This window comes from Lepus europaeus, chromosome 13, assembly GCF_033115175.1.
Source record: "Lepus europaeus isolate LE1 chromosome 13, mLepTim1.pri, whole genome shotgun sequence".
NCBI lineage: Eukaryota > Metazoa > Chordata > Mammalia > Lagomorpha > Leporidae > Lepus > Lepus europaeus.
The window spans coordinates 67,037,526-67,055,758 of record NC_084839.1 but is presented as its reverse complement, the minus strand read 5'-3'; the positions used below and the strand labels follow the sequence as shown (position 1 = coordinate 67,055,758).

Sequence of the window (18,233 nt, the reverse complement as noted above, 5' to 3'; positions counted from 1 at the left end):
AGCAAAACCTCTTCCCATTGTTATAAGGGAATCAGGTCCCTTCCATTGTTGGGTAGTCGGGTCCCTCCATCGGACCAGTGGCAACTGGGTTGGGCCTGTGAGAGGTCTCTAGTGTCTCACTGCTGGTGGTGCCCTAGAGGGTGAGACTTTTAAGAAATTTAAGGTGAGAAGAGCAAAGTTAACACTCTTTTGGGGGGTACCATACTCCCTCCCCCTGTTTTTCAAGCTTAGGGTCCTAATGTCTCCTTTCTACAATGCCTTGCAAGGCCTTGGGGGTTACAGGGTATGCCTGTGATATGACAAATGGCACATTTAATGCAAAAGGAGGCAAACACTTTGGATGTATAAGCATGGCGATTATCAGCTTTTATGTAAAATGGGAGTTCAATAACAAGAAAGCAAGACAGGAGGTGAGCAATAACCTTAGGGGCATTTTCATCCATTGAAGGAGTTGCCATTATAAATCCTGAATAGGTATCCACTGTAACATGGAGGAATTCAGGGTCCTGAACCTGTACCACAGAAGTCAGAGCCTGGGAAAGTATCTCTGGGCATTAAGTGTCTGGGTGAGCTTCTCAGTTTGGGAAGAGTGTACCCCAATATCCCGACATGTGAGAATCCACTCATCTAGTGACTTCATATGTACTAGGGCAATCGCAGCACAGTGTTCCTTATTTAAGCCTTCCCATATCAGGTCACAGATCAGGGCCCTCTTGGCCTCCTCATGAGCAACCTTGCTGTGTACAGCCTGTTCCATTCTGGCAAGGAAGTTTAAGATCCTCAGAGGCTTTTCGATGCAGCCTTGGAGATTGATTGGGGCCCCTCCTTCAGGCAAGCATAGAGGGTGCAAAGCTTTACCTGGTCAAACAACTGGGGAGGGGGCAGGTATGTTGGTGTTTACCTCCTGCCGACAGGCGGCTTGTGAATCTTCTCCCAGACGGATGGATCATAAATGTCTACTGCCTCAAGCCACAGACACATGCCCACAGAGGTTTTGCAAAATCATTTGGCTTCCTCCCATTTTAGTTTAAGGCCATGAGTTTCCAACAAAGCCTGCAAGAGCTTAGGCCTGGGGTTCTTACTCGGGATCTGGCCCAGAGTGAAGGGCAAAAGTAGGTAACAATCAAGAAAATTATCATAGGCAAACAATAGAAGATCCACATGGGGAGCTGATGATCATGGCGGGGACCCCTAGAAAAGGATGGAGGCACCCTCTCACCTAGCAGAGAGGGGTTGGAGCCAACGATCACAGTGAGGGCCCCTAGAAAGGGACGGAGGTACCCTCTCACCTAGCAGAGAGGGAATGGGGGCCCGACTAATGGGTGATGCCTCCTTACCTAGCAGGGAGGGCTCCACCCTTGCTTACCTTACAAGTTCAGGTCCCTGTCTGAGCGCCAGTTGTAGGCTCGTCCTGTGAGGCCCACACTGTCAGGATGGTGCAGAGATGGTGTTCTTTGACAAGCACCGGAGACAGTTTCGGTGAATGTGTTCATTTATTAACAGTGGGGCACAAGCTTTATATCTATATATATATATATATGTATGTATACATATATATGGCAGGCAAAGGGGAGTAGCTAGCTCAGGGTAGCAACACTGATTCTATAGGATAAAGCAGATACTCTACGATTCTCCAATCAGCTTGAAGGTCATGTAGCCTACATAGCCTTCCAGGTGGTCTTAGGGGTCTGGGCCACAACCGGGAGCTGTTTACCTAGTTGACAATTACAAGGCCCCTCAACAGGAAGTGGAGGTGGGAGAAATGTGCCTGGGTTCTGCCACCTGCCAGCAGTCATAACATATGTGGGGGTCTCAGTGTGCTGAGCCCTTGACCAGTGCTTTTCCTGGGGGGCATGGTATGCCATGCCCTCTTAACCTCCTGCATGGGCTAGGAAACATTATAACTATACCTACAAATATGGAGGCAGCTTTGGCATTGGTTTCTAACAGATTGGAAGAGTGTTAAACAGCAGGCTAGAAAAGATCTAGACTGTTTTAAGCAAAGCCTTATGGGTAATTCTGGCATAGGCTGAGAAGACGAGAGAAGAGCTGGAATGGCTAAGTAGTTGTAACCAGAATGTGAACAGGCATATGGATAGTAAAGGCCACGCTAACAACATCTCAGATGCAAATGGAAGACTATTCTATGGAAAACTGGAGTAAAGACCATTATAAAGAACTTGGATGAACTGTGTTCAAAAGTGACTAGCGAGGAAATCTGGTAGAGGAAGCATCTAAATAACAAAGCATTTGGAAAGGTGGGCATTTGGCTCAGTCACTAGGTTAAGACACCACAGGGAAGTCTGCATCTCATATCAGAGTGCCTGGTTCAAGTCATTGCTGTTCCACTCCAATCTATCCTGCTGACACATCTCCTGGCAGGCAGCATATGATGGCTCAAATACTTGGCCACCCATGTGGGAGACCCAGATGGAGTTTTAGGTCTCTGGCTGAGGCCTGGTCCAGCACTGCCTGTTGCAAGTGTTTGGGGAGTGAACCAGCAGATAAACAGATTTTCCTCTCTGTTTCAGTTCCTCTGTCTTTCAAATAAAAGGAAAACATTGAAAATTTCTAAATGTTCACAGAATAATAGGATTAAAAGAAAAGCTATTTCAAAAGGAAAGAAAGCAAGCATCAAGTTAATGTTTGGTTACTTTTAACTGCACACAGTATCTGAAAGCAGTAGCTTGATTTAAGGCAAAATATACAATTTAAAGAGGGAAATTCTACAGTCTGTCCAGGCACAGAGTGAAGAAAAAGTACAAATCAGTGAGGCAGAGGAACCCTCTGAAAAATATTACTGAATGCTTCACATTAGGATAACAGCAAACTTGTCTTGAGGATATCCCAGAAATCTTTCCAGCCCCAACTTGCATCATATGCTCCAAGCATAGAAAACCAGAATTATTTTAAGGAAACAACTCCTACTCCTGTCCATAAGTATCCCCAAGACTATCTCACAATTCATGCATCAAGGTACTTCAAAGCTGCAGGCACAGCTCCTGCAGGAAGCAAAACTTGGTGGAGTCCACATGATGATGGGTTGTTATGTACAGGATTTAAGAGTTCTCAGTTCATGGCAGCTTCCACCAAGAATTCAAAGAAAGACTGGGAGGTGAGGCAGAAGTCTGCTACAGGGTCAGAGGCTCAGAGGGTCAGAGGAGTTTCCAATGAGGTGATGTCTAGTAAAGCTGTGTCAATAAAATTAAAGACCCCAGAAAGGTAGAGAAAATAGCAATATGGAGTATGGGAGGCTACCAAGACCTCAGAACTATGGAGCTATCAACATGCAACAGAAGATGGTAAGAACTGAAGCATTCCGGCCGCAGCGTGCCGGCCGCAGCGGCCGTTGAAGGGTGAACCCAACGGCAAAAACGAAGACCTTTCTCTCTGTCTCTCTCTCACTAACCACTCTGCCGTCAAAAAAAAAAAAAAGAACTGAAGCATGGGCTGTGCCCAGAAAAGCCCTAAGTGTAGGGCTGCCCAAGGCCTTGGGGAGTTGGGAGATTCAGGATTCAACATCTGCCCTCGGTTTCAATCTGTTTGGGGCCAATTAACATGTTTTACTTATCTATTTCCCTCCTATGGAATCAGAACGTATAAAGGCCTGTGCCTATCCCACTACTGTTTTGGAAGCATGCCACTTGGATTTCTATAGGCTCACAGCTGAAGCAGTTTGTTCTGAGTCTTAGATGAGACTTTGGATTTTTGAATTAATGCCGGACTTGGTGAAATCTTTGGAACTGCTGGAGATGCAACGACTGTATGCTGTATGTATAAAGAATCCAACTTTTGGGGGAGAAGGAGTGGAATTCTATGGTTTGAATATTTGTTCTTCCCAACACATGAGCTTAGTCCCTAAAGTCTTAATCTGTCTATGGTGTTTAATAGTGGGACCTTTGGGATGTGATTATATTAGGGGCATGTCTCACTCTCCATGATTCAATTATGGTAGCTTTAAAATGAGAGCGACTGAAGTAGATGGGGAGAGACTGACCAGATACTGACAGTTCTATGTGTTTTCTGTCTTTTGCCATGAACTGCTGCCTTGTCCTACCTAAGGACTATGCCAACAAGAATGTTATCACCAAATGAATCGATGGGGCTCTTCCAATCCTGGATTGTAACTTTCCAAAACCAAGAAGAGAGGGAGAGGGGAGGGAGGAGAAAAAAAGAACATCTAAATTCAGAACCAGTTTGACTATTGCCCAAGAAAAATTCTTCAGGTCATCTTCAGAATGTAACTTCTGGGAGAAAGACCTTTATGCTTTCTCCATTTTCTAAAAGCACAAATACAGCAATGGCCTTGTAGAATGGGTTAAGCTGCCATCTCTGAAGCCAGCATCTCATGTGAGTGCCGATTCAAGTTGCGGCTGCTCCACTTCCAATCCAGCTCTCTGCCAATGCACCATGCCACCCACATGGGAGACCCAGATAATGTTCTAGGCTCCTGCCTCAGCCTGCCAGGCCACTACAGCCACCTGGGGAGTGAATCAATGAACAGAGGATCATTTTCTGTCTCTCCTCTGTAACTGTGCCTTTCAAATAAATAATTAATTCTTAAAAAAAAAAAAAAAAGCTAAAAGCACAAAAGATAATACAAAAACCACTTACCTCTGAAGACTCTATCTTTGGAGATAAGTTGCAGGTTAACACGTGGTCCCCTATGTTCTGTGGATTTTCTTTCAGAAAGCTGTACATTGACTGAGCAGACTCAGGACTATCTAATTGAAGAATTGCCTTTGGAGAAGATAAATAAAAGCATGAATACTTCCTAAAAAAATTAAAAGTTTAAAATTATTATATGATCCAGCAATTCTACTTTTCAGTATATACCCAAAAAAACCAAAAGCAGGGACTTGAACATATATTTGTATACCCATTTCATAAAAGCATTATTCACAGTAGCAAAAAAAAAAAAAAAAAAAAAAAAAAGCAACCCAGTAGTCCATGAACAGATAAGTGGATAAAAAAATGTTACATAAGCATGCAACAGAGTATTTAATAGTCCTAAAAAGAGAGGAAAATTCTGACACGAATAAATCTTGAAGATATGGTAAATGAAATCAGTCAGTCAGAATTCCACAAACACAAGGTACCTAAGTAGTCATATTCATAAACAGAATATTGATTAACACTGGCTAGGGGGTTACTGTTTAATGGACAGGAAGCTTCAGTTTAAGAAATGGAAAATGTTCTGGATATGGATGGAGGTGATGGTTGTACAACACGAATGTACTTAATGCCTTTGATCTGACAGTTAAACACAATCAGAACTATAGATTTATGTTTTACAAATATGAAATTTTCATATTTTAATCACATAAAAGTTTAAGATTATTTTAGAAAATTGAATGTATTTTTATTTCAGGCTCTAGACACATTATTGCAAAGGTAAGGTCAATCTTTGTATAAAATAAACCAAAGAAACAATTTTTAGAATGTTGCAAAGGCAAAGCAAAATTTAAGAGGATGCCATATGCTTTTCAGTGAAGCATTAAGCTTGTAATTATAAAGCAAATTAAAAGAAAAATAAGAAAAGGAGGAGAGAGGGTAGGAGTGAGTGAGGGAGGGTAGGGTAGGAAGAATCATTATGCTCTTAAAACTGTATTTATGAAATCTGTTTTTTTATAAATAAAAATTTTTGTTTAAAATGAACAATAAAGGATCTATAAAGCAAAGGTTCAAAATTCTTATAAGCCTTCTGTCCTCACATTCCATCCTATATGAAACTATTTCTATAGTACAAAACATGCTCTATTTGTCAGTTAGGAACATGTCAAATAAAAAATTATTGCTCAATTATATACTTTTTAAATGAAATACTATATATTTTGGCATAAAATCTTGCCTTTTTGGGTAATATGTAGCTGATAAAAATTTAATTTTAATGGACAGCTGAAATACATGTTAAATACAAATGTGAACAGATGACACAATTTTTTGTGTTCTTTTAAGGAAGGAAGTTCAGTCATGATGGTAAAGAATAATTATTTTATTTATACTTCTTTCCACAGAAATAAACAGACCTAATTCTATGTGTCTTTTGACTGTAAGTTACTAAAGAAAATATCTGGTAATAATCCTTAACTTTACAAATAAGCATCAACTAAGCCAAAGTAAAATAGTTAAGGGCAGAACAAACTAAACATTCCACTAAAATAATGCTCTGTGTACTATATTACCTTTTCCCCTTGTGTCTTATCTTCCTTAAAGACTAAGAGCTCTAAAGAGAAAGAGAGATAACCTCTTCTGTCTTGTCATAGTCCAGAAGAAAATATCCTAACCTAGCACATTTCTGGTAAGTATATATTCTGGTAAGCAGTTACGTAATGATTAGAAGTGCTTCAGTTCAGAAGCTGAATTATAAGATGCTGATCATAATATAGGGTTCCAGCTACATATTCTCCACAGACTACATAACTATGTTAAGAGGGAAACTGTTACCTTGCTTTTATTACTCATGAATACATGGTGATCTACTTTTCCAAATTGAAGTCCAATACAAAGTACACATTGAAGTCCATCTTCCGGTAAATTATCAAGATGTACAAGTCGATTGTAAATTTTATCTATATTTGCCTATTTAAAAAAGAGACAGCATAAGAAACAAAATGCTGTAGCATCACACTATACACACAGATTAACAATAATTTAACATTATAGGTGATGGGTATTTAGCATAGCCATTAGGATGCAGCCTGGGACAACTGCATCCAGTATCAGTGTGCATGGGTTCAACTCTTGGTTCTGCATCCAATTCCAGTTTCCTGCCAAGCCACATCCTGGGAGATAGCAGGTAATGAATGGCTCAAGTAGTTGGATCCCTGCCACCCATGTGGGAGACCTCAAATGAGTTCCCAGATCCTGTCTTTGGCCTGGCCCAGCTTTAGCTATTGCAGACATTTGGGGAATAAAACATTGATGGGAGATGTCTCTCTCTCTCCATCTGTCTCCTTCTGCTTATCAAGTAAAATACATAAATATATATAAATAAAAATATTACAGACTCCAGATAATGTCCTTTCTTAAGAGTGAGAAAATGATATATGAAGACAGTGAAGTCTATTTGTTTGAGTAATTAGTAAAACAATATACTAAAACAAGAAATAGAGTACTTCTACTATCAATATGTTTACCCAAAACATCCTCTGTCGGGCTATTGCCCTATATGGCCACTTACTATATATATTCCAATATATGGGGAATTTAATTCATATAAAGGATTACCATGACCCTTTATTTCTTATTTTACCTAGAAGACAACCCATCTGACATCTCCATTACTACCAGTATGTTTAAAAAAAAAAAAAATTTATTTATTGATTTGAAAGGCAGAATTAACAGAGGTATCTTCCATTCGTTGATTCACTCCCCAAATGGCCACAAGAACTGGAGCTGGGCCAATCTGAAGCCAGGAGCCAAGAGCTTCCTGTGGGTTTCCAGTGTGAGTTTCCAATTTGGGTGTAAGGGTCCAAGCATCTGGGCCATCCTCTGCTGCTTTCTCAGGCACACCAACAGGGAGCCAGATTGGAAGTGGAGCAGCTAGGACTTGAACCAGCACTCACATGGGATGCCAGCACCACCAACAGCAGTTTTTACCTGCTATGCCAGGGCTCTTACCTGCTATACAACAGTGCTGGCCCCACCCTCAATATCTTAAAATTATTACTAAGTTTTTCTCTATTTACTCAAAGGTGAACAATAAAACACTCAAGGTTTCTATCAATTAAATATGGGTAAAAAAGTAATCAAAGGCAAAACTTACCTCTGGGTCATTTTCTTTAATCAAGGCTATAAACATAGCTTCCTAAAAAGTCAAATTATACAAAGGTTCAAAGTGTAAGTTCTTTGTCATTCACATACTTAGTCAAGATGTGTAATATAATAATCTATGTAAATATACATTACACAGCATTTCATAAAATGAAGCAGCAAAAGTTTTGTTCCTTTCAAAAATCTTTCCCTCTAAACAAGTTATCAAAGTCCTATCTTCCCATTACAATTTAACTCTTCCTATTCCCCTAAATATAGTTAGAATGAACACACAAGTTCAAATACAAGGAATAAAAGACTTAATTCAGATTACAGGAAGATAATCAAATTATAAAGAAAAATTAAGCAAATCAAAATAGCAAAAATAGAAATGCAGACAAAACAGAAAATAGCACAGTGACTTGCTGCTGCTGCATTATAAGCAGGCCAAGAATACCATGAGCCTACAATGTCAGAGCTGGCAGAGAGTAACAAACACTCAGCTTTGTGTTCAGGAAAGAAACTGAAATGTTATAAGACTATGGTTCTTAAACTTTTTTCTTTTTACTGACATGTATAAAACACCACCACCAATTCAATCAAACGAGAGTGATTCTGATGAAAGTTTTTCTCAAATTACATGCATTTTATATCCATCTTACTCTGGAGATTTCCCCATCTTTACCTCTTGCCTCTTAACAGTTGATGGTCAGTGTTTATAGGCCACAGAGACATTAAAGGTAAATTGGGACAGATTTGAATTGTAAGTCAGTCAGAGGGCCTTGTGGAGAAAAGACTTGAGGGAAACAAAACTGAAGGTAGAAGGTACAAATATCAACTACTCCAGTGGTCCAGCAGAAGTTTTTAAGAGACGAAACAATAGGCCGGCGCCGTGGTTCAATAGGCTAATCCTCCGCCTGTGGCGCTAGCACACCGGGTTCTAGTCCCGGTCGGGGGGCCGGATTCTGTCCCGGTTGCCCCTCTTCCAGGCCAGCTCTTTGCTATGGCCCGGGAAGGCAGTGGAGGATGGCCCAAGTGCTTGGGCCCTGCACCCCATGGGAGACCAGGAGAAGCACCTGGCTCCTGCCTTCAGATCAGCGCGGTGCGCCGGCCGCAGCGCGCTGGCCGTGGCGGCCATTGGAGGGTGAACCAACGGCAAAAGGAAGACCTTTCTGTCTCTCACTGTCCACTTTGCCTGTCAAAAATAAAAAAATAAAAAAAAAAAAGAGACGAAACAATAGAAGATGGTCTGAGATAAAGAAACAACCTTCACAGATAAAATATACAACATCTATTGATAAACCAAATATAAGGAATGAGAGAAAAAAATCAAAGACAGTCCAGGGATTCCAGTTTGAACGACAGATAGTTGCACTGAGATAGGAATGCTGAGGTGATATTTGTTTTCAAGATCAATACACATGAAGGACAGGATTGTTCCACTAAGAAAGTAACTCAAACAGTGTAGTGAACTATTATAAAGACAGGAAGTACTTTTCTCAATGCCTGAGAGAAAATGTGAACTCAAAGAAAATTACAAAATGTAACAGACTAAAATAAATCTGATAAGAAATTTAATAAAATTTAGTAAACATGATGCTAAGTCTGATTTACCTCGTCTTTTATATTCACGATTTCAGGAGCCATACTTATTAAGAGTTGATTTCCATCCATGGATATTGGGAAACAGGTATAAAATTTTACCATAGAATCAGCAGATTTTCTATTTATTTCTATATATGCCTTTTAAAATAGAAATTACAAGAATGAAAACATAAGTAAGTCTTAACTTCAGTTACTCTTTCTTGGAAAGATTTAATACTTGAATCAAATGAATTGAACACTTAGTAAGCACTTTTAAAAATTAAAAAATACAGTCTTCAGAAATTGAGTCCCACAGACTAATGTTAAAAACCATAAGCAAGAAAAAATGACTGAACTCAGAAGTCAATACTAAAGACAGAAACAAGGATATTCTAGTAACCAACATTAACAAAAGTCCTCTTATTCATCACTGTATCCTTGGTATATAGAAGACTATTTCTTAAGCAAATAAATCCAACAATTGATAAAAGGAGAAATATGAACTAAAAATATATGACTGAATGTATAAGGACTGTTAAGTTATTTTTCATTTTGCTGTTTTCCTAAGTGTAAAATTGGAGCTCCAAATATTTTGGTTTTAACTTTCATACCTAAATAAAGAAATTGAACCATAACTAATAAGGTATAAACAGTCTATATGTTTAAAGTTATTAGTCTATAATTTAATGAATTATCTGCCATTTGCCAATGTACTAAAGTTTTAATATATCATAATAAAATGTGGATATGAATTTTGTTTCCCAGTTTACACAAAATTTTTTTCATGTTGCTTTATGTTAATTTTAAGTTACAAATATTTGCATTATATACAATCCTTCCCTCTAATCTGGTTTCATTTTCCACAGTTTCAGTTACCCAAAATCAAGCATGATCTGAAAATAGTAAATGATAAATTCCAGAAATAAACAGTAAGTTTTAAACCATGAGCTATTCTCTATAATGTAATGAAATCTCATTCTGACTGGCCAGCACATAAATGAATCCTTTGTCTAGGTATCCACATGTATGTGCCAACTGGTCAATTAACAGCTGTTATCAGATAGATGGTTTCCATATCCCATTGTTTGTCTTTAAGCACCCTTTATTTTCCTTAATAATGGAATCAAAGCACAAGAGTAAAGCTGTTGGAAATTCAGAGATGGCAAAGAGAAGCTACAAAGTACTACCGTTAAATGAAGAGGTTAAGTTTTCTACTTAATACAGAACAAACCAAACAATCATGTTGAGATTACATAAGAACAAATTGTAAAAGTGTGAAGTTGTAAAAAAGGAAAAAGAAACACATGCTAGTTTTGCTACAGTACCTTCAAATACAAACATAATGGCCCCAGTGTATTACAAGTGTTTATCTAAAAATGGAAAAGGCTTAATTTATGTACATATGCATATGGAAAGAACAGCATCATAAAATAGGGCTCAGTAATAACCCTGGTTTTAGGCATCCAGCAGAACCCAAACACTTCCCTGAGAGGAAAAGGGAGGACTAATGTAAATTGAACCAGGTATTTTCTATATAATATCTTGGAAATGTTTAATAATCACAGAATATTTAAGTTTAATCAAAATTGGGCAGATAATAATTAAGATATTTGGGTTTGGAACATATACTTTATTACTTGTTTATACATATACTTTGGTATAACATGCACTTTGACATGTTACATAAAATATCAATTTAAATTGGTTCTTTTTTTTTTTGGACAGGCAGAGTAGACAGTGAGAGAGAGAGACAGAGAGAAAGGTCTTCCTTTTTGCCGTTGGTTCACCCTCCAATGGCCGCTGTGGCCTGCGCACCGCGCTGATCCGAAGCCAGGAGCCAGGTGCTTCTCCTGGTCTCCCATGGGGTGCAGGGCCCAAGCACTTGGGCCATCCTCCACTGCACTCCCGGTCCATAGCAGAGGGCTGGCCTGGAAGAGGGGCAACCGGGACAGAATCCGGCGCCCCGACCAGGACTAGAACCCGGTGTGCCAGCGCCACAGGCGGAGGATTAGCCTGTTGAGCCGTGGCACCTGCCTTAAATTGGTTCTAAACACTCACAATTTCCCCTATCTCAATGTATTAAGAAACTCATTTAAAAAACTCACATTACTTCTGTATATAATTAAAAATGAATCTTAATGAAGAATGAGATGGGAGAAGGAGCAGGAAGTGGGACAGAAGTGGGGGGGGAAGGGTAGGTATGGGGGGAAGAACCGCTATATTCCTAAAGCTGTACCTATGAAATTTGTATTTATTAAATAAAAGCTTTCAAAGAAAAAACTCACATTAAAAACATGTTTTTGTTATGTTTTTAAAACATTATAAATAATATACTTTTAAAGAAACTACTGAAATATAATTTTCATAAAAAGTTCAATCATTTATAGCCGGCGCCGTGGCTTAACAGGCTAATCCTCCGCCTTGCGGCGCCGGCACACCGGGTTCTAGTCCCGGTTGGGGCGCTGGATTCTATCCCGGTTGCCCCTCTTCCAGGCCAGCTCTCTGCTGCGGCCTGGGAGTACAGTGGAGGATGGCCCAAGTCCTTGGGCCCTGCACCCGCATGTGAGACCAGGAGAAGCACCTGGCTCCTGGCTTCGGATCAGCGAGATGCGCCGGCAGCAGCGGCCATTGGAGGGTGAACCAACGGCAAAAAGGAAGACCTTTCTCTCTGTCTCTCTCTCTCACTATCCACTCTGCCTGTCAAAATTAAAAAAAAAAAAAAAAAAAAGTTCAATCATTTAAGAATATACAATTTACAAAGTAGTGTAATTATTCAAATAATCTATATGTAACATAATGTCAAGCTATATACAACTCAACTGTATTCTGTCTCCTCTCCTGTTTTCTCAAGCACACTGATTCTGATTATCACCAAACACATACTCTATTCTCAAAGAACTCACCAACGCCTTTCTATTGTAAAAACAATATTCCTTGGCACTACAATGATGTCCGTTCCATTATTTAAACTCATTTTTGGAATCATATTTCATACAAAATACTTCCCACAAGTTTGTTGTTAACAATAAATTTGTTTTAAAATGCAAAAGCAATGTAAATTGATAGAAAACTTAGAGCCTGGATCATTCTAAGTACTGCTGCCATTATTAGTTTGAGTCTCAAAAAGCTTACTTTCCATTTGAATATCATTAGTAAAACAGCCTAAGAAATATTAGTGGAAATGATCTACAAAATGCTAAGTATCATTTGGAAATTCTTTGTTAAACAGATTACAGATGTATAACATTTTTATTAAGCAAATTTTCTGGCAAAACTTCTGAAATTATTAGTAAGCCATTTTTCCCCAGCATCAAAATTATGCCTGCTTAGAATTCAAACATAATCTTTCTGTTTTACCTTTTAAAATGTCTTTAGCTTGAAATAGTTGGATTACTTTAAGATGGTGCTTTTAAACTTTTTCTTCCCATGTTATGAATTTAACACCTTTCAAAATGTGCTGTCAGTATGAATACCTATTAACTCTTACCTTTTTATGAGATGATAAAATCAAAATATCCTTTAAACCACCAAACGGTTTTGCTAAGTTGCAAATTTCGTCTATAGAATATCCTTTATTAGGCAAATTAGAAATAAGTATCACACACATTTCCTCTGTTTCCTTCAAAATAAATTTAAAAATTGATATTAAAGTTTAACAGGTTTTAGATTTATTCAAGTTTATACTACACATTATATGTCAGTATGTATACTGCATTTAATATTTGAGCAAGTCTGATCAATTCGGTAGGCTGATCTGAACTTCAAATTAAAAACAACACCCCCTTCCTATTTTGCAAATTTATGTTCTTCAAATACAGGAAATTAATAGAGGTACTATCCATCATCTAATTTAGTTCTATAACATCCCTTTTTCACCTGGTGCTTTAAAATTTGAGTTCACCTATCTCTGACTACAATGCCATTCATGTACTGTTGTCACTCCTGTGCCTTATGGGCACAAACTCCAAACTCCAAATCAGTCAGTATCCTTTTACCTTATTGAAAAGGAACATCCCTTTCTGGGAGTATCTCCTTACAATCCTTACCACACAACTCAATCACCACTGCAAGTTGAGAACTATTTTCCTACTAAACATCCTTTCACATCTATTTTATTCTTCAAGATGGCTCTCTTATCAATGACAGTTTTTCCTTTGAAAATTTTGGGGAAATTCTTAAAAATGAGCCATAGTACAATGTTTTACAAAAAAAAAAACTGTAAATTTTTATGATTTCCATAAATCAACTGTGATTTTTAACTACCATGTCAGCTATATTAATAAATGGCTCCTTCCCTGAAGTCCTTTATGTTAAAGGACTGTTGGTGCTTTAAAATATTATCCCTATAAGATGTATTACTTAATTACCACTTGAAGAATGGAGTTACCACATAAAAATAAACTTGTGCTTAGCAACTAAATTATGGCAAAATCTAAACTGGTAAATTCTAAATTAAAGATATTTTAATATATTCATAATAACAGATATCACAAGAAAACAATAAGGTGAAGTTTATATCCTTCAAACAGAACCGAAAACACTACTTGTTCCTTCCAAAACACAAAGAAACAACTGGAATTCCAAATATTAACATATCTCACATTTGTCTCCTGGGGGAGAAAAAGCTATCAGAAAATTCCCCTGGTTCTAATTTGATAGCCTGTTCTGTACCAAAAAGACTTATTTTGGCCAATATGTCATTCCCAATGAAAAAGTGATTTTCAAAAATATGTACATTTATTAATCATATATTAATAAATCCTTCATTTACTGAGCTACTCAAAGTTTTAGAACTGAAAACATAATCAAAGAATCAAAAGTGACTGGAGTTTTTCAAAATGCCAAACACCATAATAACTTTTACTTCAATTTTGTAAAAAACTTTTTTGTCAAAATGTTTTAAGGTTTAAAGGAATAAAAAACTGACCTTGTTAACTGGTTCATTTTCTGTAGTTTCCAAAGCAGCTTCTTAACACAAAACAAAAGAAAAAAAATAAATAGATATACTTTATCAAGATCTCACTTTATTCCACAGTGGATTAAACAGGAGCTATTTGAAAGCGTATACAGCTCACAAAAGAGTTAGAGAACCAGAAGGGAACAGCTACAAAAGTGACACTGGCTTTTAAATAATACATTTAGCCGGCGCCGTGGCTCAACAGGCTAATCCTCCGCCTTGCGGCGCCGGCACACCGGGTTCTAGTCCCGGTCGGGGCACCGATCCTGTCCCGGTTGCCCCTCTTCCAGGCCAGCTCTCTGCTGTGGCCAGGGAGTGCAGTGGAGGATGGCCCAAGTGCTTGGGCTCTGCACCCCATGGGAGACCAGGAGAAGCACCTGGCTCCTGCCATCGGAACAGCGTGGTGCGCCGGCCGCAGCGCGCCAGCCGCGGCGGCCATTGGAGGGTGAACCAATGGCAAAAGGAAGACCTTTCTCTCTGTCTCTCTCTCTCACTGTCCACTCTGCCTGTCAAAAATAAAAAAAAAAATAAATTAATTAAAAAAAATAAATAATACATTTAATTTTATTTCTTCTGACAGCATTAATCACATTTAAAAGGGTGAAAATCTAAATCAAAAAATTCTTTTTTTGCTTTTCTTTTTTTTCTTTTGTGAAAGGCAGAGTGACAGAAAGAGATCTTCCATTTACTGGTTTACTTCCCAAATGGCTAATGGTCAGAGCTGGGCCAGGCCAAAGCCAAGAGCCAGGAACTCCATCCAGGTCTCCAATGTGGGTGGCAGAGGTCCAAGTACTTGGGCCATCTTCTACTGCCTTCCCAGCCACATTAGCAGGGAACTGGATAGGAATCAAAGCAGCCAGTGCTCCAATAAGGAATGCTGGAATTGAGGTGCCATGATGCTGACCCCTTGAATCATAATATTCTTAATTTTATTTAGGTATGACCTTTATTTCAGGATGGAGGAAAAAATGTGTGTAGGTATGTATTCATAGTAATACAACAAAATTAAGTACCTCTGCTCTTAAAACTTCGATTTTCCTCCACCTTTATAAAACAAAATAAAATTTCTATTGACCTACCTGAAGTAGTTTCTTTAGCAGAGTTCTCTGTAGCTTTAGCTTCCATGTCAGTCTTTATTTCAGAGGTTTCTGCACGAAATAGTCTGCTTTAGCGGTGTTGAAAAGCACTAATATAATTCAACTAGTGAAAAGGAACTTAAGCTTATTGGTCAGTCTAGGTCTCCTTAGGCTGATCTGACTTAACTTAAAAACAAGGCCTTTGAAGATTTTTAAGCAAAATTACAAGATGTACACTGAATATAACACCAAGAAGGTCTAAGATAAAAAACTACTGAAATAACAACATTTCAAACTTACCTGGTACAGTCACAGGTTTACTGGAGTCTTTGTTTTTGATATTCCCGGCTTTTTTTGATTCTAGAGACTTCTTTCCAGTAGATTTTGCTTTTAAAGGTAGAATTGATCCATTATTTTAAGGGTCTGCTCAACAATGCAACATGTCTTATGCTAATATATTAGTGAATAAGTAGAGGTTTATTATAAAAGCAGTTCTTTCCAAACATTCACTTTTTCTATTTATATTCATTATCTGCTTTACTAAGCTGAGATGCCATTTTTGGATGATATCCTAAAGTGAGGTACTAGTTCAAACCTCAAGTGATAGAAGCACATCATTAAGAACACATTCCAAAACTTGTATTTTGCTAATTCTACAAAAGTTCTGTAAGACTAGGCTACTGGAAAATGATTACTAAAAAGATACTGGTAGTTTCAATGTGCTATATTCATTTTCAATAGTATTCCACTTATTTATGGAGAAAAAGGAGAGGGGAGGGTTGCGGGTGGGAGGAAAGCTATGGGAGGGGGAAGCCATTGTAATCCATAAGCTGTACATTGGAAATTTATATTCATTAAATAAAAGTTAAAAAAAGAAAAAAAATAAATTAACTTTTCTCTAAAAAAAAAAAAACAGATGCTAGGGTGAACTTCTTATATGCATCTAATAAAATATGTAAAAACAAAAAACAAACAAACAAAAAAAAGCATTCTTCTAACATGGAAAGAAGTAATCTTTTTAAAAGTAACAAACATCAGAGGAAATGTATAAGCAGAGGAAGGTAATGTGAGTCACCATTCAAAAACAAAGAGGAAAATAACGATTAATATTTATAGAGAGGAAGTGACAGACCAGCATGTGATTATGTAGCTATGAAAAATGTACGGTCAAAAAGTTGTGTATATATAGTGTTTATATAGTATCATATAGCTGTGTAGTATCTATTAATTTCTTCAAATGTTATAAGATGCTAAAATCTATTTTAGGAATTTAAAACTTGCTTTTGATATTATACTTATTATATTCTTTAAAGGAGAATTAAGAATAAACTTAACAACATATTGCTTCTCCAACAGTCTTACCTGTTTTGACTGAAGCTTTACCTTTAGCAGCTACTGTTATCACAGATTTTACAGAACTTGCTGATTTCCCTAAATCACAAAAACTTCAGTCAAAATTCATTTACTTAACTAGTATGAATAATCTCCAAAGAACCTCACAGGAAAAGAATATAAGAACAACAGATTAGATTTTTGTTCAAAATGTAAAATGCTATCATCTTTGGGGGCACAAGACATTTTCTAAATCTAGCAATTATGGTAATTTTCAGGAAACAATACATCACTGAACAAACATTTCACTTCCCTGATGGGGTACAGCATTCAGGCAGGTTAAGTAAACTTGTGAATGTGTCCAACAACCAGAAGGAAAATTACCAACTTCAAGGATAAGAGGAAAAAAATAAAAAGCAAAAAAACCATGCTTTTAATAGTTACAACCCATGCTTAGTTGCTTTGCTCCCAGTTGGTTAAAAAGTATTCAGTAACATCTAAATTATGGTGAGGTCACATAAAGTTTGCTTTGATTCACTGCTAGAATGTTCTTGCTGTACAGGACTATTTAAATTGCTCAGGACTATTAAAATCTCTCCAACCATTCTTTGCCACCTAGCTATTACTGTTGCTTATTTTCCAAGATGTTGCTATTTATGGACTATGATCAAAGTTGCAGTACAGATGTTGAACAGGGAGTAAAACCATCTTTAACAGAGCAAGAGACTTAGCTCTGAAAATCAGGATTCATAAGAATAAAGTATGAGGAAAAATCCAGGATCAGAAATCATAGCTCTAAATTGAACTCCCAAGATAAACTGAGAAGCCTTGGGGCATTCAGAAGATTTCATTTTTTTAAAATTTATTTATTTTTATTTATTTATTTGACAGGTAGAGTTATAGACAGTGAGAAGAGAGAGACAAAGAGAAAGGTCCTCCTTCCATTGGTGCACTCCCCAAATGGCTGCAACAACCAGTGCTGCGCCGAACTGAAGCCAGGAGCCAGGTGCTTCCTCCTGGTCTCCCATGCGGGTGCAGGGGCTCAAGGACTTGGGCCATCCTCCACTGCCCTCCTAGGCTACAGCAGAGAGCTGGACTGAAAGAGAAGCAACCAGGACTAGAACTGGAGCCTATATGGGATGCTGGTGCCAAAGGCAGAAGATTAACCAAGTGAGCCACAGGGCATTCACAAGATTCCTATCCAGACTATTCCATATATAAACAAGGGTGGTGACTGCTACAACTACCTAACGGGAAGAAACCCTGTGAGGGAACACTATTATACTTAAAAAAAAAAAAAAAAAAAAAGAGAGACAATCACTGACATCCACAAAAATCAACTGAAAGTGTTTATAAATCCACCCTTTATATTCAAAGATAGACCATAATTTTAGTCCAAAAAGGCAGCACAAATAGTCCTCCCTTATCTGCAGTTTTGGCTTCCATGGTTTCAGATATCCACAGTTAACCATGGTCTGAAAGTACAAAATGGAAAACTCTACAAATAAACAGCTCATTAAATTTTAAAC

At 37.8% G+C, this 18,233-nt stretch overlaps 1 protein-coding gene across 3 annotated transcripts in view; it reads right to left on the bottom strand.

Annotated features, from left to right (window-relative positions):
• The window catches only part of ZNF638 (zinc finger protein 638), an 85,023-nt gene that overhangs the window by 25,846 nt on the left and 40,944 nt on the right, over positions 1-18,233 (bottom strand). For all 3 annotated transcript variants that reach the window (XM_062209624.1, XM_062209625.1, XM_062209623.1), the window contains exons 11-19: positions 16,735-16,803; positions 15,673-15,759; positions 15,376-15,444; positions 14,267-14,307; positions 12,827-12,958; positions 9,370-9,498; positions 7,769-7,810; positions 6,448-6,582; positions 4,615-4,740 (exon numbers count right to left, since the gene is read on the bottom strand). In XM_062209624.1, coding sequence (XP_062065608.1) covers positions 4,615-4,740; positions 6,448-6,582; positions 7,769-7,810; positions 9,370-9,498; positions 12,827-12,958; positions 14,267-14,307; positions 15,376-15,444; positions 15,673-15,759; positions 16,735-16,803 — 830 coding nt within the window. The remainder of the gene's footprint in view (positions 1-4,614; positions 4,741-6,447; positions 6,583-7,768; positions 7,811-9,369; positions 9,499-12,826; positions 12,959-14,266; positions 14,308-15,375; positions 15,445-15,672; positions 15,760-16,734; positions 16,804-18,233) is intronic.